Source organism: Protopterus annectens, chromosome 14.part0, assembly GCF_019279795.1.
Source record: "Protopterus annectens isolate FY-2018-M chromosome 14.part0, PAN1.0, whole genome shotgun sequence".
NCBI classification, from domain to species: domain Eukaryota; kingdom Metazoa; phylum Chordata; order Ceratodontiformes; family Protopteridae; genus Protopterus; species Protopterus annectens.
In genome coordinates, this window is record NC_056748.1 from 1,000,550,083 (window position 1) to 1,000,574,013 (window position 23,931).

Sequence of the window (23,931 nt, forward strand, 5' to 3'; positions counted from 1 at the left end):
GGCAATGCTCGGGATCCAGAGTATAGAGGTAAGTTATAATGCATGGCAAATGTATGCACGGAGGTCCAAGTAGCAGCCTCAATAATGTCCTTGGTAGCCACTCCTCGTAAAAAAGCTGTGGTAGTGGCTGTTGCCCTTGTAGAATGAGGCCTTATGTTCTGTGGAATTTGCTTTCCATGGTAGGAGTAACAGAATCTTATGCAATTTCCTATCCACTTTGAGATTGTTTGTTTGGAAATTGCTTTTCCTTCCCTTCCTGTTGCATAAGCTACTAGAAGCTGGTCAGTTTTTCTATTGCCCTTGGTTCTGTCCAGGTAGTAGCGCAACTGTCTATGTACATCCAAGGTATGCAGCAGTCTTTCCCCCCTGTTCTGTGGATTGGGAAAGAAGGTAGATAGGTGTATTGACTGGTTTAGAGACACTCTGGATACCACCTTAGGCATAAATGTAGGGTTTGTTCTCATGGACACTCTATCTTGATGGAAGATTAGAAACCCTTCTTGCTGAAGTAATTGCCAGTAGGAAAGCAGTTTTCCAGGATAGGTGTTGAAGATCTGCTGTTGCTGCTGGTTCGAATGGAGGGAGTGTCAATTTTTCTAGCACAAAGTTTAAGTCCCATGCTGGTAATGGTGGTTTCCTAGGGGGTTTTACATTCTTAATTCCTCTGAGGAACTGCCTGAGTAGAGGATGTGAGAAGACAGGGGGATCGTAGCTGTATTCTGCAGAAATAGCTGATGCATGTATCTTGATGGAGGAATAGGACAGGCCTATATGGAGAAGCTCTGCCAAGTACTCCAGGATGTTGGCAATATCTACCTTTGACACATCTTTCCCTCTTTCAGTACTCCAAATGACAAACCTTTTCCATTTTCCTGCATAGTTCCTTCTTGTTGAAGGTCTGCGGGCCTCAAGGATAATGTCTTTAACCCTTTGGGATAAATCTGGTTTAGTCTCTTATATAATGTGTTGTCCAGGCAGTCAGTTGTAGAGTTTTCAGGTTTGATGCAGGATGTGTTAGTAAGCTCTGAGTTAACATCAAAGGAATCAGGGCAGTGTCCACGTTTCCCCGAGACATGCTCCTCAGCAATGGATACCAATGTTGTCTTGGCCAATTTGGAGCTATCAGAATTATCCTTGGACGTTCCTCTTTGATTTTTAGTAGTACCTTGTGCATCAAAGGAAGAGGTGGAAATGCATATGCTGTCAGGCCTTTCCAATTGAAGGATAGAGAGTCCACCTTCCAAGCAAGTGGGTGGTAGGTCCTTGTGCAGAATTTCTTGAGCTGGTGATTGAGAGGGGATGCGAATAGGTCTATTTGTGGTATTCCCCATTTCTTTGTGATGGCCTTGAAGATGTCCGGGTGTAGCATCCATTCGTGAGCATCTGAGGTAGTTCTGCTTAACATGTCTGCTAGGATGTTTTTCCGGTACAAATATTGCCTGTAATTGAATGTTGTAGCTCAGAGCCATATTCCATAGGTCCAGAGCCATTCGGCATAGGGGGTATGAATGAGTGCCTCCCTGTTTGTTGATGTGCCACATGACTGTGGTGTTGTCTGTCCTTATCATCAATTGGCCTTCTTTGAGGAATGGTCTGAAATTCTGGATTGCTAGTTTCACTGCCAGCATTTCTTTTTGATTTATGTGCAGGTGCAGCTGATCTGGAGTCCATAAGCCTTGAATGCACTTGTCCAGCATGTGGGCCCCCCAACCGAGATCTGAGGCGTCCGTTGTGATGGTCTGGCTTGGTTGAATGTTGTGGAAGGACAAACCTGGGTTTGACTGGCATGCCTGAGCCCACCATAGGAACGCTTCTTTCAGGCATGGGATTAGTGGTATTTTGGTTTCTAAGCTGTGCTTGTGTTGAGACCATAAATTCTTTAGGTACCACTGTAGCTTTCTCATATGCAGTCTGGCATGGGGGACCAAGATTATGCAGGATGCCATGAAGCCCAAGGCCTGCAGTACTTTCCTTGCTGTTAGTTTGTTCTGTTTTGTTAATGCCAGGAAGTAAAGAGGAAGTTGTTCTTGTTTTTCTGCAGTTAGGAATGCCATCTGTTTTACTGTGTCCAATTCTGCACCCAAGAATGTTTCTTGTTTGGGATGGTATCAGTCTTGACTTTTTTAAATTGACTGTGTATCCCAGGGCTTGTAGTAAGCAAATGACTCTTTGTAAGTCTTGTGTCAGTTTGCTTTTGCTGTCCGCTTGTATCAGGCAGTCGTCCAGGTATGGATAAATTTGGATTCCCTGAAGCCTGCAATGAGCGATTACTGATGCCAGGCATTTCGTGAACACTCTGGGTGCAGTAGATAAGCCAAAGGGCAATGCTGAGAATTGATAATGCTCTGATCCTGCAAGAAATCTGAGGTATCTTCTGCAAATTGGGCGTATGGGGACGTGCAGGTATGCCTCCTTGAGATCTAGAGTTACCAGCCAATACTCCTTGCCCAGCATGGGAAGAAGTTGCTGTAGGGTCAGCATTTTGAATTTTGGAACAATGATGAATGTGTTTAAAGCGGACAGGTCGAGAATAGGTCTCCAACTTTTTTCTTTTCTTGGTACTAGGAAGAGTCTGAAGTAAAATCCCTTGCCCTGTTCTGTAGGTGGTACCCTTTCCACAGCTGTCATCTTTGTTAATTGAGCTATTTGTTTTAGGGCTTCTGTCTTTTGATTTGGTGGTAGGTTTGGCATTCCTCTTTTTACTGGTAGGGTGTGGAAATGAAACCTGTAGCCTTGGTCTATAGTTTGCAAAATCCACTTGTCTCTTGTGATATTGTGCCAGTTTTTTGAAAATAAGGCTAACTTTCCGCCTAAGGGTGCTGCTATTTGTTCCCTGGTTGTCAGAGCCAAGTCACTGTGATTGTCCTGTTGCAGTGGTAGTGGTTGTATCTGTGCCTCGTTGGTTGTGCCTTGCCACTGTCCCCTGTAGGCACCACCTCTGGATTGATTTCTGCCTCTGGAACGTCTATTCCTGCCTCTCTGATTTTTAGAGGAGTCTGGAAAGGACCAGTTTTTGGAAGGCCAGTTCCTGCTGAACCTTGGGGGCTGAACCTGTAAGAAATCTTTAACTGTTTGTACAGATTTTGCCTTCTCTTCCATTTTCTTCATTACTTGTTGGGCAGGAGAACCAAATAGACTGACCTTATCCATAGGAGCATCTAATAGTTTTGCTTTAACATGATCCGGCAAAACCTGTTCTTTCAGCCATGCATGCCTTCTTATAACTGTGCCAGTCATGGCTGATCTAAATGAAGCCTCCAGTGCATCATAGCCACATTTTAAAGAATGGTTACTAACCTGCTGAATGTTATTCACCATTTCTAGAACATATTTCTTATCTAAGGAATCATCAGAGGACAGTTTCTTAGTTAACTGATCAAGCATAAACTCTTGGTATTGGATGATATGAAACTGACAGTTCAGAGCTCTAGCTGAGAGAGTAGCAGAGGTGTATACTTTTTACCCCATCTCTAAGGACCTGGATTCCTATCAGAAGGAGGGTTTTTGCTGAGGTCGAAGCTACTGCCTTAGGCCCCTGGGAGATAGTCTCAGGATCTGCAAAGGAGCCTTGTATAAGTGGTGATGAGTGTCGGTACCCTGTAAAACCTATCGGGCTTAGGGGCTGGAGGTAAAGTATCAGGAGCAGTGCAAACATCATTAAATGCATCATCCACAACAGGAAGAACTGGAGGTATAGCTAAGGGCCTATGTAGTGTAAAAAGGTCCTAAGCCTTTTTCTTGAATCTGAGAAATCTTGTCCCTGCCATTGGAATTGCTCTCTCATGGCATGTAAGGTTTCCCCAAAGGAAAATTCCTCTGGTGGAGAGGCAGAAGGAATAGATTCTTCAGCATCAGAATCTTCATAAGTAGAAAGAGGAGCCTCTGGATGGTCTGTATTGTCTGAAACATCAGAAGAGTCATCTGAGGACACTGGCTCAGGGGGCTCTGCTCTAGGTCTCTTTTCTGGAGGTTGAGAGGCCCTGTCTGGGTGAGATTGGGATCCCCTTATTAAAGATATGAGATCCTCTGCCAGAGTAAGCATTTGGGAACTGGAACTGGGCCTGTGAGAGGGAGGCTTAACAGGCACAGACTTAGCAGTTTTGGCTGCCTTAGCCCTGGCAAAGGCCTTTATAGACATGGCTGCAGGAGGCCTAGCAGCACCACGTGCTGGGGTAGAGACATCCAAAGGGATGGTGTCCGATAATTCTAGAGAAACCACATTAGTAGGCAAAACTTCAGAGGCCGATTCAACTAGGTAGAAGGGGCCCGGTAGTAGTCATGGATTGGCTGAAGATTGAACCATTTGCTCGTCACGCGAAGAGACGACACATTTGCTTTAACCGTGGTTCGTTTCGGAAAACCGCGGACGCGCGAGTGGTCCTCCTTTTTTGCGTTCTTAACAATTTGGGTAGTCGGAGGATCCGGCGGCATAATGTAAAATCTGAGCGAAAAACTGTTCTGCAACAAACTCCGGCCCCTAAAAGCGTTCGTCGGTTGAAGGAAGCACAGGCTAAACAAGCTGATTGGAAATCTTTATGAGGTATTTGTTTCCCACAAGTTAAACAGTTATTCACTTTTTCTGACATCGGCTGAGGCAAGAAAGAGTCCCCAAGCTTTAGAAGTCTTAGTAGTAATCTCTGGATCTGACCGACCGGCACTTGCGAACAGCTTCTGCTGGGCGCCCACGCGGCAAGAAAGACTGAGGAAAATGGCGTCGGCTGATGCCTTTATACCAAGACCAGCAGAGATGGCCGGGTGAAGTGCGACACCAGCGAGGCCAGACCCAGACTTTGGAATCCGGCCGACCGAAGGGCTGCCTGATGACAGGACAACCCATTTGTAAGGACTGCAGATGCATCCTTGAAGGACATCCCTTTTATTTTATCCTCATTCTATGGAGGAAAGTGTAGTGACTAGAATTAGAGGCATAGGTTAGAGGAGTAGAGAAAGGGGTGAGAGTAGGAAGGGGAAAGAGATATCAGTCTGGGTTAGCACATGGACAAAGCCAGTGAGATTTAAGATGTTCTTTAAGATGTTTTTTTAAATAGAAAAGTAGAAGCAAGAGTTGATATTTCAGAAGGAAGCGGATTCCAGTTTTTACCTGCTGTGTTCGAGAAAAGTGAGTCACCAGCTTTGTTCTTAGATTTAATAGAGGAAACTAGGAGCTTATTAGCAGAGCGTAGTGTAGCCAGATTTTTGTATGGTGTAATCATATTAGTGAGAATAGGGGTGTTGGGGTGGTATAGGATCTTTTGGGTGATAAGTAATTGTTGACAAAGTATATGGTTCTAGCCATCCCAATTGTTTGAGGTTGAGGCAGTGGTGAGTTTTAAAGGGGGAGCAAGTGATGAATCTAGCTATGCTGCTATAACAGCTGGAAAGTTTGGAGAGGTTGTTTTTAGATAGGTTAGTATATATAGCAGAGGCATAGAAAAGGGTAGAAATAAGGTGGGTCTGGGCAGTAGTTTTTCTGGCAAAAGGGGTAAGGAAGGGTTTAATTCTATAGAGGGTACCAAGTTGTTTATTAACAGACTTTATAGTGGAGTTAATGTGGTCATCATAGTTGAGGCGATTATCAACTGTAACACCTAGTAGGTGGGTTGTAGTATCTGGGGTTATGTTGGTAGCATTGTTAGAGGTTATTGAGAAGAATGGATGAGGTGATTTATGAGTTGGAGTAAAAAGCAGTAATTTTGTTTTTTTGGGATTTTAGGAGGAGGCAGTGTTGCATAAACCAATTTTCAACATTATGCAAAACAGTTTGGGCGAGGGACTGGAGAGAGGCTATGTTCTTAGCTGTACAGATTAAGGTAGAGTCATCTGCATATTGAATGCAGGTGGCTTGTGGAATGTTTTTGTGTAGATCATTAATAAATAAGGAAAAAAGAAGGGGACCTAAGATAGAGCCTTGGGGTACTCCAATATTTACTGGAAGTAGTGTAGACATATTGTTATCCCAAAGTACTGCTTGCTGTCTGTTTTCCAGATAAGACCTAAACCGTTGTAATGCTTGGGGATCGAGTGAATTGGCTTTTAGTTTGTCTAGAAGTAAATTATGGTTAACCATATCAAAGGCTTTTGACAGGTCAATAAATAGCGCAGAGGAAAAAGGAAAAACAGTTATTGTTACGATTTGTGTTTATAGAGTCGTAATTCTTTATTTTCTGCACAGTCAGAAATCAACATAATTTTCTGTTTAAGCAATCTAATAACATGACGTTGTTGATACTTTAACATATGACATTGGAAGTTTAAAGCCCTAATGGCCAAGGTTGCAGAAGTATAAACCTTCTTAGCCCATCTATCCAGCACCCTGGAGTCTCTATCAGAAGGGAAAGGATTTTTAGCAGTAGAAGCCTTAATGCTCTTGGGTCCCTGTGAAATAGTCTCTGGATCCGCAATAGGATTTTTAAAAAGGAACTTGTGTGAATCAGGAACCCTGTAATATCTGTCAGGTTTTCTGGGAGCAGGAGGCAGAGAATCAGGGGCCAAACTAGATTCTGAAAAGACATCATCAACAATGTCTAGTACAGGAGGAATAGCTAAAGGCCTATGCTGAGGCAGGAGTAAGAAATACCCAAGCCTCTTTTTTGAATCAGAAAAATCCTGGCTTTCCCAGTGGAAATGCTCATTTAAGAGTATGTAAGGTTTCACCAAAAGAAAAATCCTCTGGAGGGGAAGCAGAGGGAATAGAGTCCTCTGCATCAGAATCCTCAAAAGTAGATAAGGGCAAATCCACATCATCAGAAGAATCAGAAAAATCAGAATCCTGGTCAGAAGATTCATAAACAACTTCATTCCTAGGTCTCTTAGAAGGGGGAGGCTGGCTTCCCCTGATGAGTTATAAGATCTTCAGCCATTCTTATCATTTGTTTTTTAGGCATACAGGCCTGAGCATGCGACCTGGGCATCGGTTCTTTGGGCATGGTTTGAGATTTAGACCTAAAAGAAGAAGGAGGCATTGGTTTAATATGCAGGTCCGTAGGGCTGAATACACCCACAGAAGCCGGTGCCTGCACAGCGGCTCCGGACCCATCCAAGGTAGAGACATCCGCAGGTTCCATAGTTGAAGCATCTCGCGGCATACCGGACTCCGAAGGGGTCTCAGTAGAGGCCTGCGAATCAGAAGTAGCGGGTATCAGGGACTGCGAAAGTGCCTCACTGAGTACCGGCGAACTGACGACTGGCTTAGGAGAAGCATCATTGGCCGTTTTGGATCTCGGCAGCCTGTCTCTGTCTTTATCTTTTGTGTTTTTTTGGAATCCCGGTAGTCGGATGGCTAACCAACGACATTTCTGGATAATTAAACCGAGAACCGAAATATTTAGAGGCAAAAATATACAGACGACGGATAGTGCGCTGATTAAATAAAGCACAAAACTGACAGCATGGTACATCATGGTCAGGGCCTAGGCAAGGAATACAGTACGAATGAAAATCTTTATGAGATATTTGCTCTCCACAAGTAATGCAATTATTAACTTTTACTGACATCGGTAAGGAGCAAGAAAAAGTTTCCCCAATGGGATACTTAGCTTTAGTTGAAGACTTTGGTTCTGAAACTCGAAAATGAAAATTTTAGGAATCGGCCGACCGGCACTTGTGAACTGCTTCTGCTTTGGGCACCGCACGGCAAGACAAACTGATGTAATGGCGTCGGCTTCATGTTTTATACCCCTGATGACCTGACGTCATGGAAGAAGGGACAGCAACCGACGCAGGACCCAAGACTTTGTTGATCAGGCCGACTGAGGGCTACTGCAAGCAGATAACCCAAAAGTGATGACTGCAACAGTGAAACACGAAGAACATCTGTGGTGTTGTCTGTCTTTACCAATAGTTGTCCTGGAAGAATAAGGCCTTTGAAGGCTGTCAGAGCATTCTGTACAACTAACATTTCTTTTTGATTGATATGCAAGTGTATCTGCTTTGGGTTCCATTTGGCTTGAATGCACTGCCCTACCATGTGAGCCCCTGTGCATAATCTGATGTGTCTGTTGTTAGGGTTTGGGTGGCAGGGGTAGAGTGACAGAGAGTGCCTTGTTGTGGTTGCAGGCTTCTGCCCACCAAAGGAACTCTGTCCTTAGACAAGGAATGATAGGAATCATTGTTTCCAGGTCCTGAGAATGTTGACACCATAGACTTTTTAGGTACCATTGAAGTTTCCTCATATGCAGTATTGCATATGGAATTAACAGAATGCAAGAGGCCATGAACCTCAGGGCTTGCAGTATTTTTCTTGCAGATAGCTGGGTTTTGGAGGCCAGTAGTTTGTCAAATAAATTTGTTTCTCTGGAGTGAGGAATGCCATCTGGGAAGTTGTGTTCAAGCTTGCTCCCAGGAATACAATCTGTTGACTGGGTACTAGCTGTGATTTATTTTCGTTGATGGTGTACCCCATTGAAGTTAGAAGTCTCTTTACAAATGCCAGCTACTGTAATAGCAAGTCCTGACTTTCTGCCTGAATCAGGCAATTGTCCAAGTATGGGTAAATCTGAATACTTCTCTGCCTGCAAAATGCAATGGCTGGAGCTAGGTACTTTGTGAATACCCTGGGCGCAGTAGATAAGCCAAAGGGAAGTGCAGAGAACTGATAGTGCATAGATCCTGCTCTGAAGTGTAGGTATTTCCTGCAAGATTCCCTTATGGGGATGTGCAGATAAACTTCTTTTAAGTCTAGGGTTGCAAGCCAGGAATCCTTGGCTAGCACAGGAAATAGCTGTTGGAGAGTTAGCATTTTGAATTTTGGAACCACCAGAAAGGTGTTGAGAATAGACAGATCCAGGATAGGATGCCAAGAGTTTTCTTTTCTGGGAACAAGAAACAGTCTGGAATAAAAGCCTTGTCCCCATTGTTCTGCTGGAACAGGTTGAATAGCCTTGATGCTGAGGAGAGAAAGTACTTGCTTTTGGGCCTCCACCCACTGGTTTGGGGGGAGGTCTGGCCATCCACTTGGGATTGGGAGTGAGTTGAAGTGGAATCTGTATCCTAGGGAAACTATGTTTAAAACCCATCTGTCTTGGGTAATGTATTGCCAGTTTTTTGCATGCTGCGCAAGTTTCGCTCCTAAAGTTGCAAGTACTTGGGCAAGGCTTGGAAGAGTTAAGGACAGGTCATTGTGCAATTATACCCTAGGGTGGTGGCTTACTACTCTCTGTTTTGGACGTGGGAGCACCCCACTGCTTAGATCTGTGCATAACCTGAGACTGAAGTCTTGGTGGTCTGCTGCCCCTGGGCTTGGACTGAGAAGGCCTGGAAGGGACTGGAAAGGACCAGTTCTTTGAAGGCCAATGCCTACTGAATCTAGGTGGCTGTACCTGTAAGAAATCTTTAACAGTTTACATAGATTTAGCTTTCTCTTCCATCCTTTAGAGGACTTCTTCTGTTTTATTGCCAAATAGACGCTCTTGGTTTAAAAGGGTGCATCCAGTAATTTTGCTTTGACATGATCTGGCAAGTTTTGTGCCTTAAGCCAAGCATGCCTTCTAAGAACAGACCCAGTGACAGCAGCCCTGCAAGATGCTTCTAAGGCATTAAACCCACATTGCTAAGTATGTCTACCAACTTGTTTAGCAGAATGCATTAACTCTTGTAAATCTTTGTGTTTTGCACAGTCTGGAATCAACATAATTTTCTGCTTAATTAGCTCTATAATATGCTGCTGATACTTTAATATATGAAACTGGCAATTTAAAGTTCTAATGGCCAGAGTAGCAGAGATGTATACCTTCTTACCCAGTCTGTCTAAGGTCCTAGAATCCATGTCCGAAGGGGTAGGATTTTTGGCAGTAGTAGCCTTAATGCCTACAGGCCCTTGGGAAACGGTCTCTGGAGCCGCAGTAGGATTATTGAAAAGGAATTTGTGGGAGTCAGGTACTCTATAGTACTGGTCAGGTTTCCTGGGAGCTGTTATCCGGGGTAAGGCTGGACTCCAAGAAGACATCCTCTACGATCTCCAGAACAGGAGGGATAGCTAGAGGCCTGTGCTGAGGTAGGTTTAAAAAATTCCCTTAGTCTCTTTTTGGACTGAGAGTAGTCCTGGCTCTCCCAGTGGAAATGCTCCCTAAGGGTATGCAGGGTTTCACCAAAAGAAAAATCTTCTGGAGGGGAATCCTCATAGGTAGATAAGGGTATGTCCTGGTAGTCAAAAGGAACAGAGATATCAGATTCCTGATCAGAAGAATCAGAAGGAAAATCAGTTCTAGGTCTCTTTGAGGGGGAAGGCTGGCTTCCCCTAATTAAGGTAATAAGGTCTTTAGCCATTCTAATCATTTGTTTTTGTGGCATGTGGGCCTGAGAATGGGCTTTGGTCATCGGTTTCCTAGGCGTAGTGCGAACTTTAGGTCTGAGAACTTCAGTACTTTTGGCTTGAAACAAAGTCGTCGGTTTAATATGAAAATTGATAGGCCTGAATACACCCTCAGAAGCCGGTGCTTGCACAGCGGCTCCGGACCCATCCAAGGTAGAGACATCCGCAGGTTCCATAGTCGAAGAAGCATCTCGCGGCATACCGGATTCTGAATGGGACTCAGTAGAGGCCTGCGAATCTGCAGAAGCGGGTATGAGGGGCTGCGAAAGCACCTGAGTACCTACTGGCGACTAGCTTAAAGGTAGCATTGTTGGCAGTTTTGGACCTATGCAGTCTCTGTCTTTATCCTTACTTTTTTAGAAGATTGGTAGTCGGATGGCTTATCGAAGCCATTTCGGAGTATGGAGATCGAGAGAGAAAGAATTTTGCTATGAAAATTGCCCGATGAATAGTTTGGGCGTTGAACAAGGCACAAGACCGACAGCGAGGGACGTTGTGGTCTGGGCCTAAACAGGTGACGCAGTAAGAATGAAAATCTCTATAAGGTATTTGCTTTCCACAGGCAAGACAATTATTCATTTTTTCTGACATCTGTTAGAGCAAGAAAAAAGGATTCCCAACGGGGTACTTGTCTGAAACTTGAAAACGAAAATTTCAGGAGTCGGCCGACTGGCACTTGCGAACTGCTTCTGCTTTAGGCACCACACAGCGACTGATGAAATGGCGTCAGCTGCATGTGTTATACTCCTGACGACTTGACGTCATGGAAGAAGCGACAGCTTCTGAGGCAGAAATCCCAAAACTGGTATTCAGGCCGGCTAAGTGTTACCTGCAGGCAGATAACCCAAATGTGATGACTGCAACAGTGAAACATGAAGATCTTCTGCAATAAGTAATGGTTTCTTGAAGTCAGTGACTAAATACTGGCAACATCTAGAGTGCAGATGCCACAGCTGCAACTGTACTACACATTTACAGATCACAGCTTTCACTTTACAGATCCTTCTGTTTCCCTTTCAATTTTTTGAAGAGTTTGGTCTGGCACTGATATCTCCCAGAAAGGATGGAGAGACTAATACTGAAATCTCTGCCCTTGACATGTTACTCTCAAAAAACCCTCTGCATGAAACAGTCTGTTGCCAGACAGACTATCTGGAAGAATTAAGGGACTGACAGGGGAGAGAGGGAAGTCCCTCATATGGTCATTCAGCTTTATTAGACTGTCCTTTGTTCTGGGGGACTCCTGCTTTCTTTTTGGAACATCTCTGCTTATCAGCAGATTGCTGAGACAGTTTATTTTGTTTTTTAAAAAATGTAGAGGGAGCTTTGAAACTTGTAGAAGGAGTACTGAATAATTAGAGCGCTCCCTTGAATCAGCGTCCTCTCTCATCACACTTTTTAATGACCTCTGCAGCAAGATGTCAAAAAATTAGTTGTCTATCCCAACGGGGGATTCAAAATGTCACATTTACATCATGCATGTTTCTTTATCTTCATAGACACTGCTCCCCAAACAAAGTTTGATGCATTTGTTGTTACAGATGATGCTGAAGCTGGATTTTGATAAAACTGGTCTCTCCACCAAAATATCTCCCTTTCACATAGCCAAAAACTGAAATCTGAAATATCAAGCGATGTTGATGTTGACACCATAGACATTTTAGGTACCACTGAATTTTTCTAATGTTGAGTCTTGACAGAAGAATCATGAGAATCAAATGTCATAAGATTCAAAATCCTGATGGAAAAAAAAAAAAACAGGTTGTGATAGCAGTCTGAATGGAAAAACTCAGGAATAGATATATATAGATCTACTTTTCCAGTGAAGAATGGCACTGTGAACTGCAGTATTTAGAAGACATCCCAGGAAAACAGTTCTATGAGAAGTCAAACAAAACTTTTGTATGTTCTCCTGGAGCTGTAGTTTGTGTAGGAGATCCCTCACTCAAATGACAGATTCTGACACTTGAGAAAAGACTCTGCAAGAATAAGCAAGTTGTCCAAATAAAGAAAACTGTGAACACCTTGCAGTCTATATCTATCACAGCAGCTGGACACTTAGTAAATACCCTTGAAGCAGTGGATTAGACCAAACAGCAACGCAGAGAAATGTGTGTGAGATCTGGACACAGAAAACTTTTAACAAATATCTGAAATCTGGATCTATAGGAATGAGATGATAAAAACTTAATTCTAAAGTCATCAGAAAACTCAAATGGGGAATGACAGGGAAAAAGTTGTGAAGGGATAACATTTTGAACTTGGGCACTGTCACAAACAGCTTAAGAAAGGAAAGATCCAGAACTGGCTTCTATAATTTTCTTTCTTTGGCACTGAAGCATTCTAGAATAAACTCTTTTTCCTTCCTGACAAGGAGAGACTGCTTCCATAACCATCTGAGACAGCAGGTGCTGAATGACAGAAGGAAAATGAGTGACATGGGGGGTGAGGGGGAATCCCTTAAAAAGGAGAGAGAGACTCATTGGCAACTGTAACCTTGTCAATTTACTTCCAGAACCCATCTGTCAGAAACTATCTATTGCCAAAGAGACAAATGGATGTTCTCAGACTTTCTGGAAGAATTAAAAGGTTGCCAATGTGGGAATGGGGAAGGGAGTCTTGCAGATAGTAATTTTGACTTATTAGACTGTTTTGTTGGGGGAGGGGGCACCTTTATTTTTGGAACCTCCTTACCATTGCTTTTTAACCATTTGCTTAGCATTAGTCTGCTACATTTATTTTCCATTTTGAAAAAGGTTGAAGAGGTAGCATTAAACCCCTTTGATAAATCTGGAGAAGGAAGGCTGAAAAATCTGAGACTCCTTGAATCAGCTAACCACTTTCATGACAATTTTTTTCCAACACAAAAATCAGTAAAAAGCACTTTGAACACTTACCCCCAATCCCCAAAAGTAAAACAATACAACTTTTACCTCAGAAAATGTAGTTTGTAATTAGTTTTAACAACTTTTTTCCAGAAAAGTAAAAAGTAATGCTTCTGTTTAAAAGTTACTAAACGTCATGTGATAAATCAATACAAATATTTTTCCTAGCTTAACATTTACAATTACACAGAAGATTTCAGTTTCTGTCATAAAAGTGTGGAAGTCCCCCCCACTACCACAAAGGGAAGTTATCTGCCCAGCAATGGAAGGCATTAGCTGACCGTCAATGCTCGAAAGCCCACAAATGTAGAGCTCTTCAATGGTCAGAAAGCTCTACAAGGCTTGGCACCCAAACCACTCTTTCTTCAGTTCAGCTCCAGCTGACCAGTGTTTTGGGTATGTGGAGGGTGCCTTTGAAGCTTTGGAAGCTGACTGGCTGTAAGCCCATACAGCTACGGCTACAGCAGCAGTGATCATAATGATGAACATATAGGGATTCCCAACACAAAGTGTTACAGATCAGTGGCCCTTATAAGCGAAATGGTACCCTGCTTGCCTGACATGTAATGCTAAAGTGGTAATAGAAATAACGTCTGCTGACATGTAATGCTAAAGTGGTAATGGAAACAACATCTGCTGATAATGTTTATGACCAGAAACCAACCTGTTGCAAGCATCATTTACTACATGCCGACTCTTACAAGTCGGCTCAGGAATTTTAAGACTAGCACAATGGCACAGCGGATAGTGCTCTCGCCTCACAACAAGAGGTTTCCCAGTTCAAATCTCGGCTGGGGTGCCTTCTCAGAGGGGTCTGTATGACCTTCTCTGTGTTTGACTGGGTTTTCTCCTATATTTACAGCAGGTAGACTGAACATTTTAAAAAGGGTTGTGGATGGCTGGATGGATTGTGAGCCAAATAGTTCCTTCACCTATAAATTACAAAATGCAATGAATGCTGAAGACAAACAGGCCAGGATAAAACAAACTCATTCCATTCCAGCCATCTCTCTTGGCATTTAGTGAGAACACTGCATATTACAACTGTACAACCTATAACAGAATGTAACTTGGCTTTTTTGTCACTTGAACCTTCCTGACTTTGGCATGTTGGAATCAATGTAGAAGAATTGCACAAAAAAAGGTGAACAGTAGAGTGGAGCCTTCTTATTCAGATAGATTAAAACAACTGAATTTATACAGCACACTGAACGTTAATGAGAGTAAAGCTATGCTTGGCCATGTAAGCCATTTTAGATGTAGAGTTTAGGAATTAAATTGGGTTGAGTATTAAAATGCCACACAATAACATTAGAGACACAGGACCAGTATTTATAATAGGGAATAATATAATGTGTCAAAAGAGATGTATATTTAACACAAACTTTACCCAGAGTACTGGAATAAACTACCTGTTGGGATTAGAAAATGAAAAAGCACGGATACCTTTAAAGTTAAACTGAATAAGTATATGGGAGATAAAAAATATGTCCGTGGTATCCAGGAGTCTGCACTTTTAATGGTCTATTAATGGCCTAACTGGCCTATGCAGCAAAATAACCAGGAAACATCACACATAATTTTTAAATCCATTAAAAAAATGAAAAAAAATGTTTACCTTTGCTTTCTGTGATGCCTCACATCCATACTTTCTAACACTGTTTCCAGAAAATTAAATCTTTCCCCCAGTCTCTCTGTCTGGGAAGTGTTTGTTCAAAACCCACATATAAATCAGACCATTACCTGTGAGCTGCTCTTTTCTCCATTGCTGTGTACTTCAGGTTCTGAACTTCTGGCACTGTGCTGAGGTGTTTGTGGTCGAGGACTAGATGAGAGACCAAAAGAATAAAATAACAGTCTGAACATCTGGTACCTCACTTAGCAAAGTATAAAAAAAGGCCTCATAGTTTTTTTTTAAACTTATTCTCATGCAGACTGCTACTTACTGGCTAACTGTAAAGTATATTCCCTTTCTACCATAAACACTTTTACAACTCGCAAACATTGTAAAATGCTGTTTTCAACTGTACTGACTGCTGTCAACACAAGTGATATAGATGCTATGCTTGAACTTGTACATTTCAGAAATGGAGTTTTATAAACATATTTATTAAAAACATTGATTATGGGTAACCTTGATATTCTGACACTAGTGCGAATCCAGGAATAGCAACACTGACTGACCAAAAATCTGACTTACAAACACTATTAGTCAGAGATTGACATATCTCAAAGTATTCCTTTTATCTACAGTATGGTGATCTTGGTACTGGTTGATATATATATATATATATATATATATATATATATATATATATATATATATAGATGTATGTGGGTGCAGGAGGGAAGCCTCCTACAAAAAAATAACTTTAAAAGGAGAGCTTTGTTTTCATAAATACAGGACTCATACTGGTGAGTCTCAGAATTATAACAGGGAGCCCTGGTTATATTTTCTTTTAATTTCCAGGTACCATTTGAACGTTGCAATTAATTACTTTAGTCAGTGGGACTGAACATGAGGTGGGGGGGGGGGGTATTCTGCATGATGAGAACTTTTGACTTTCCTTCAAAAATGATACACCCCATAATTGCATATACTTAAAACAATGCATTTCCTTCCTAATGTAGCCACTGAAAAGTCTTACGTGGCATTCAGGGTTGGATTCCATAATGATCGGTGTAGCATGGCATAGTGAACAGCTTCTGCTCTGATATTAAATCTCAACTCTGCCCCCTCCCCCATAAGGCACTGGGAGCACTATATTCACAGGAAGTTACTAGGCCGAACCTTACAAGCCAAGCCAAGTGCTTACCCTGATTTCCATGATCAGCACCTATTGCCCCTGTCCAAGGGACACAGGAGGAACCCCCAAGGTGAACTTACTGTCACTCATCCAATCGTCCAGATTGCGTTTGAAGAGGGCTAGTGAGGTGCTCTGTTTGACATGAAGTGGGAGTCTGTTCCAAAGGTGTGGTAACCTCTGTGGAGACAAATCTGTCACTCCAGCAGGTTTTATTAATGTTTACATACCAGGTTAATGTCTTTAGACCAAGTAACCAGTGTACCATTTGACTTGCAGATATGCAGCATTTCCAATAAAGCAGGGTCAGAGATTGCTTTGTATGCAAGGCACAGATCACCTCAAAGTAGTCTGTATGAAACAGAATAAAGTGACAGTGATTTCAGATGATCCCCATAGGACAGATGCTAAAGACCTTTAATGTTCCTTGTGAGGAACCTTTGTGGTTTCTCCAACTGCTGCAGGTACTTGGAAAGGTACATACCAAAAGGGGCATTGTACTCAGTTATTGGCCTGATGAGGGAAGAGTACAGGGAGGTTATAACTACTTTTTTTTCTAGAGGCAATGCCCTTACTTATGAGATGAGTAATATACAATGCCCTTCTTACCTCCGTGGAGACATGGTGGTCAAAGGTAAGGTTGCTGTCAACCTGTGTGCCCAGGTCTCTCACCACTGAATGCAAACTTAAGGTGTTGCTACTGATGTGGTAGTTGGCAGGAACATCGCATTTACCTAAAGGAAGGATAACCCATTTTTTGCATTGAGTTTAAGGCCATGCCTTTGGCACCAATCATTTGTTTGTGTAAGACCCTCTTGTAGGATGTTGACACCATTTGGAGATTCTATGACTGTTCCCAGTTTGCAATCATCAGCAAATTTCCCTAGATCACTTGATGCTATGTTGACATTGCAAGTGTTAGGGATACACATTATACCAGAAACTGGCAATTAGATTCACAAAACTTAGCGATAATGAACCTCATTACCTATTCCTGGTATAATCTGATGACCATCGAGCCCAGTGCGTACTTGCCGAGAACTGAAATAGAACATCTTCACACTGTCACTTTTATGTTGGATATACTAATGCATGCATAACAAGTAAAACTCAATCATGCATGCATTAAGAAGTCTGGAAACACAGGTGGGCTATGCTGTGGCACTCTAGTACACAAGTGTAGTTTAACTTTTTTTTTAAAAAGTGTGTTTTGAGTCAGTCATTCTCAAGATATAAAAGGGGCATCTCACAAAACACACTAGCATGCATGATCACACTGCTCCCTGTTCCTGAACAAAGGTCACACTGGCCTCAAAAGTTTAACCTGAACATCAGAACTGCTACTTCAAGCATGCACTTTAAACAAAACAATGCCTGCAACACCAATTCTGACATACAGGTAGAGCTGTACTTAAACTGCAGAAGCTCACTGACTTCAAAGGGTTACACTTAGAACTTTTACACAGGCATTCGACACCAGTGTAAAAATTCAAAGTAATGTGGCAGTGTAGGTATGGCTGTTCTTTTAGAATTGGGCATACGGCTCCCAAATATCTCATTAATATGTACAATATGAGTCCGTTTTTGGGCTCTGGCATGGAATTATGTTACCTCACGTGTAACTTCCTCCACAATCCCACAGTCAGTAAAAGGCACAAGATGACTGCTTTAGAAAATGAACTATAAGAATCTTTGATAGGAATTCAAACTGAAGTAAAATGTGCAACAGATGTATGTAAGGCTTGTTATGAATGAGCACAGCCATGCAGACATCCCAGAGAAGAAAAGGACCACTGAATACATTCTGTCATTTCCCAAAAGGTAAAAAAATAATGACAGCACTAACCAGCCACATCTGCTGCAAGATACTTGCATACTATGAAACCATAGCAGAAACAACAAAGAACTCTCTCTTCCCTCTTGGCCAACTCTCAACCTCAGTGATTAACAAAGGATTAGATCAACAGGCCAACAGGAGGGTAATGATCTGCAGCAGTATCGGCAAAGAAAATTTAAGAACTAAAATAAAAACTTATTTTAACTGACTGCTTTTACTGTTAACTTCATCTGCTCAATGATCAATCAGTTAGTCGTGAAGTATACAGGTCTCCTTTTCACTCTAATAATGCAATTTGTCACAGTCTCTCTCATTCATTCAACAGAAATAAAACAGATTACAACATATAACAGCAATGCTTTCCCATTCTGCTCACCTATTTGCATGTAAAGCAGATGTTAATCACCACTGAACAGCATTCACAATCTTCTGTTCTAAACTTAAGTTGTCTAAAACCTGGCTTACACATTACTGAAATATCCTGCTGCTTTTTGTGTTCACTTCATTACATTCCCCATTTTATCTATGAAAATATATCTTTACACTGAAGACTGTTGTTACATTTCAGAGGCAACCTACATTCCCTTGTTTTTGCACATCTCTTTCAAAATGGCATTGCTTCCAAAGTCAGGTATTCTTTTCCTCAGTGTATCTGTTATATCTCCAGCCCTTAGCCAAGTATTACATACTTCCCAACTGTTATCATTTTATTAAAAAAAAAAAAACAGCAGTGATATTATAAAGGATGCCTTTGCTTCTTAAATATATCAAGCAAAAATATCAACAAAAATGTATAATATTTTTGACTTTTTATAAGCCAGCAAAAAAAACACATATAACAAATTTTTAACAGATGTCCAGAACACTAACTAAAACAAATCAAGGAAAAGTACAGTTTTGTACCTACCATAAATGTAGATGTTCGAGTGCTAATACAGCTGCAGTCATAACAGATGGGTTTTCCTGCCGTCAGGCAGGTCCTCGGTCGGCCGAATTCCAAAGTCTAGGTCCGGTGTCGGTTGTCGTCGCTTCCTCCCTGACGTCAGTGCGACAGGGGTATAAAAGAACCAGCCGACGCCATTTTCTTCAGTTTTTCTTGCCCCAGATGTCAGGTGGCCCCAGAAGGAAGGCAATACATAAATCTATGTAATAATGCAATGCAATATAATCAAAAAACAGTAGTTGCAAGCAAATACACCATAAATGAATACCCCAATCAGGTTGTATGAGGAGGTGTTAGCCATTAGGCCTGTCCCAAGAGGGGAAGGAGGGAGGGAAACCTGGACTGCAGCTGTATTAGCACTCGAACATCTACATTTATGGTAGGTACAAAACTGTACTATGTTCATCGTGCATACAGCTGCAGTCATAACAGATGGGTAGAATCCCAAAGCTAAAAAAGGGGTGGTAGGCACTAGGTGGAACTAAGAGGAGCCAGGATGCCCTGCAAGACTGCAGTGGCAAAGCCTGCTTTAGATTTGGAGTATAATGGTAGGTGATAGTGCTTGGAGAAGGTATGCACAGAACTCCAAGTGGCTGCTTCTAAAATATCTTTGGTAGGAACCCCCCTGAGGAAAGCTGCAGAGGTAGCTGTGGCCCTTGTGGAGTGAGATCTGATGCCTGCAGGTACAGTTTTACCATGAAAAGAGTAACAAAAGCGTATGCAGTGGGCTATCCATTTTGAGATTGTCTGTTTGGAAATTGGCTTCCCTTGAGCTCCTGTAGCATAGGACACAAAGAGTTGCTCTGATTTTCTGAAAGGCTTTGTTCTGTCCAAATAATAACGCAGCTGTCTGTGGATGTCTAAGGAATGTAGTAGTCTCTCCCCTTTGTTTTGAGGATTAGGGTAAAAGGTAGGTAAGTGGATAGCCTGATTCAAAGCTACCCTGGATACTACCTTTGGCATAAAGGACGGATTGGTTCGTAAGGAAACTGTCCTGATGGAAAATGATGAAAGGCTGCACAGCCATGAGGGCTTGTAGTTCCGATACCCTGCGAGCTGAGGTGATAGCCAGAAGTAAGGCTGTTTTCCAGGACAAATATTGCAGTTCTGTTGAGGCAGCTGGCTCAAAAGGAGGCAAGGTCAGTTTTTCTAGAATGAAATTGAGGTCCCAAGCAGGTAACTGGTTGTTTCCTTGGGGGTTTTATATTCTTAGCCCCTCTGAGGAACTGTCTTAAGAGGGGGTGAGAGAATAAAGGAGGATCAGTGTTGTATTCTGCAGAAATGGCTGAGGCATGGATTTTGATGGAGGAGAATGAAAGTCCACTGCTTAGCATCTCAGCTAGATACTGTAATATTTGAGGTAAATTCAGTATTCCAGGATTCTGACCCTTTTTCTCATTCCAGGCACAAAACCGTTTCCATTTTGCGGAGTAAGCTTTTCTAGTAGAAGGCCTTCTGGCCTCCAAAATGACATCCTGCACCTCCTTGGAGAGTAGGGTCTGTTGTGAAGTTAAGGAATCTCCCATGCGGCCAGATTGAGTGTTTTCAGCTGACTGTGAAGAGTTTTGAAGTTGTGCTGAGTCAGAAGAAGAGGCATTAGAGGTAGGATCCATGGTGGGGAATGCGTCAGGCTCCTCAGGAGTGGGTACCAGTGTTGTCTTGGCCAGTCTGGAGCAATGAGAATCATCTTTGGTCTGTCTGCTCTGGTTTTTAATAGAACTTTGGGCAGCAGAGGAAGAGGTGGAAAGGCATAAACTGTCATTGTTGTCCAACTGAAAGAGAGTGCGTCCACTCTCCAGGCCTGTGGATGAAAGGTCCTTGAGCAGAATTTTGCCAATTGGTGATTTCTGTGGGTGGCAAAGAGATCTATGTCTGGCCTTCCCCATGTTTAAATTATCTCTGTAAAAACTTGAGGATGCAACTTCCATTCGTGTGGATCTGTCATATTTCTGCTTAGGTTGTCTGCCAGCGTGTTTTCCTTGCCTGGCAAGTACTGTGCTTGAAGTTCGATTTGTAATTCCAGAGCCATGTTCCAAAGAGACATGGCCAGCCTGCATAGGGGGTATGAATGGGTTCCTCCCTGTTTGTTTATGTACCACATTACTGTGGTGTTGTCTGTCCTTATCAGTAGCTGACCTGGATGCAGAAGGTTTTTGAAAGCTATAATAGCATTTATTACTGCTAGCATTTCCTTTTGATTGATGTGTAGGTGCTTTTCTTTTTGGGACCATTTGCCCTGAATGCACCGATCTGTCATGTGCGCCCCCCCCAGGCGTAGTCCGAGGCGTCTGTTGTGATGACTTGTTTTGCTTGAGGCTTGCAGAATGGGAGACCTGTGTTTCTTTGGCATGCTTGAGCCCACCACAGAAATTCCTTTTGAAGACATGGAATCAGTGGTATTATTGTTTCCAAACTGTGGCTGTGTTGAGACCATAGGTTTGTCAGGTACCATTGAAGTTTCCTCATATGCAGCTTTGCACATGGGATTAGTAGGATGCAAAATGCCATGAATCCCAGAGCCTGCAGGATTTTCCTTGCAGTCAGCCTGGTGAAATTTGCTAGTTTTCTGAAATATTGAGTTAGTTGCCCCTGTTTCTCTGGTGTGAGGTAGGCCATCTGGGTGTTTGTGTCCAAGTTGGCACCCAGGAAAATTATTGTTTGAGAGGGTATTAGCCTTGATTTCTTTTTGTTGACTGTGTATCCCAGAGAATTCAACAACATTATTACAAAAGCCAGATGTTTCAGAAGTATGTGCTTGCTGTCTGCTTGGATCAGGCAGTTGTCCAAATATGGGTATATTTGTATCCCTTGAAGTCTGCAGTAGGCAATTACTGATGCCAGGCATTTCTTGAATACTCTGGGCGCAGTAGATAAGCCAAAGGGCAATGCAGAGAATTGATAATGGGTTGAACCTGCAAGAAATCTGAGGTATCTTCTGCAATCTTGTCTGATTGGGACATGCAGGTATGCCTCCTTGAGGTCCAATGTTACCAGCCAAGACTCTTTGCCCAGCATGGGTAGAAGCTTCTATAATGTGAGCATCTTGAATTTTGGCACGAGTAAAAATGTGTTTAGGATGGATAGGTCAAAAATAGGTCTCCAATCTTTTCCCTTCCTTGGTACCAGGAATAGTCTGGAGTAAAAACCTTGACCTTGTTCTTGTGTAGGTACCTCTTGAATAGCTTTCATGTCCATGAGATCTGAAATTTGTTTTTGTGCCTCTGCCCTTTGATTGTGTGGCAGGTTTGGCATGCCTCTCATTTTTGGAAGGGTGTGAAAATGGAATCTGTAGCCTCTGTCTATAATGTCCAGGATCCATTTGTCTTTTGTGACAATATGCCAATTTTTCGAAAATAATGCCAGTTTTCCGCCTAAAGGTGCTGCCATTTGAGCCTTGCTTGGCATGCAAAGGGAAAGTCATTGGGTCTGCTTTCTGAATGGCTGTGAACTATCCTCACCACCTCTTTGTGTAGGTGCTTGCCATTGTCTGCCTCTAAACGATCCTTGAGATTGCCCTCTGCCCCTCGGGCACCTGTATCTACCTCTTTGGGGTCTGTCCGTGGCTGGAAAGGACCAATTTTTGGAAGGCCAATTTCTACTGAAACGTGGAGGTTGTACCTGTAGGAAATCTTTCACTGTTTGCATTGATTTAGCCTTTTCCTCCATTTTCTTTAATACCTCCTCAGCTTTAACACCAAATAATACATCTTTTTGCAGAGGGGCATCTAGTAATTTAGCTTTGACATGATCTCGTAAGGTTTGCACTTTGAGCCAGGCATGTCTATGTATGACTGATCCTGTAACAGCAGCTCTACATGAGGCCTCTAAAGCATCAAAACCACATTGCAAGGTATGTTTACCCACTTGTTCTGCACTATGTATCAAATCCTGCAACTCCTTCAAGTCTGGTTGTTCAGTTTGTGACATTTTGCTTCTCAACTGTGATAACAGAAACTGTTGGTACTTTAACATATGGAACTGGCAGTTTAATGCCCTCATGGTTAAGGTGGCCGAGGTGTATACCTTTTTCCCCCACCTTTCTAAAGCTCTGGAATCTCTCTCTGAAGGTAATGGATTTTTAGCAGTGGAGGCCTTAATTCCCTTGGGGCCCTGTGAGATAGTTTCTGGGTCAGCCGCATGGCTTTTGTATAGGAATTGGTGCGAGTCAGGAACCCGGTAATACCGGTCAGGCTTGACTGGGGCTGGAGGTAAAGAGTCTGGGTTAAGGCAGGCCTCCGAATACACATCATCTAGAATGTCTAAGACAGAAGGTATAGCCAGAGGCCTGTGCTGAGGGAGCAAGAGAAAATCCCTAAGCCTTTTCTTGGAGTCTGAGTACTCTTGGCCTTCCCAGTGGAAGTGTTCCCTCAAGGTATCCAAGGTTTCCCCAAAAGAGTAATCCTCAGGGGGGGAGACGGAGGGAATGGACTCCTCTGCATCAGAATCTTCAAAAGGGGAGTATGAATGTTCCTGGTCATCAGAATGTTCTGAAATAATGGGGGCCTGGTCCGAGGAGGGGGATTCTTCCTCCACTCTGGGCCTTTTGTCCGGGGGGGGGGGGTTGACAACCCCTGATAAGTGTAATCAAATCCTCAGCCATTTTGAGCATCTGCTTTTTAGGCATGGGGCCTTGAGAAGGGCCCTGTGGAGCTTGTCTTTTAGTATGCATGGCTGCTTTAGACTTAGTGAAAGCCTTGATGGAAAAAGAAGAGGAAGGCCTGAAGACACCTTGAGAGGTGGCAGACCTGTCTAAACTCTGAGTTTCACCTCCAAGAGTGGCTTCGGTATCTGTAGTTGGGGTGTGGGCCGAAGAGCCTGTGACCTCGGGCACAGTAGACACCGCCAATGAAGTGTCGTCAGTAGTCAGGGGCTGCGTAGGTGCCTCACTGAGAACCGGACCACCTGTAGTCAGCTTTGGCGTGGTGTCGGTAGAAGCCGCGGACCTCGTATGTCGGTCCTTATCTTTGCGTCTTTTACTCAAAACTGGAGTCGGAGTATCCGACGACATAATGTAATTAAATTTTTTGCCAAAATAGTGTTGGGCGAACTCCGCCCGACGCTTAATGGTGCGTCTGTTGAATGTAGCACAAAAACGACAGGCCGAGACGTCGTGGTCTGGGCCTAAGCAAGGAATGCAGAGGGAATGAAAATCC

At 42.9% G+C, this 23,931-nt stretch overlaps 1 protein-coding gene across 3 annotated transcripts in view; it reads right to left on the bottom strand.

Moving 5' to 3' along the window:
- BNIP3 (BCL2 interacting protein 3) overlaps positions 1 to 23,931 on the bottom strand; it is a 317,078-nt gene that overhangs the window by 113,602 nt on the left and 179,545 nt on the right. For all 3 annotated transcript variants that reach the window (XM_044056808.1, XM_044056809.1, XM_044056807.1), the window contains one exon: positions 14,938 to 15,019. In XM_044056808.1, coding sequence (XP_043912743.1) covers positions 14,938 to 15,019 — 82 coding nt within the window. The remainder of the gene's footprint in view (positions 1 to 14,937; positions 15,020 to 23,931) is intronic.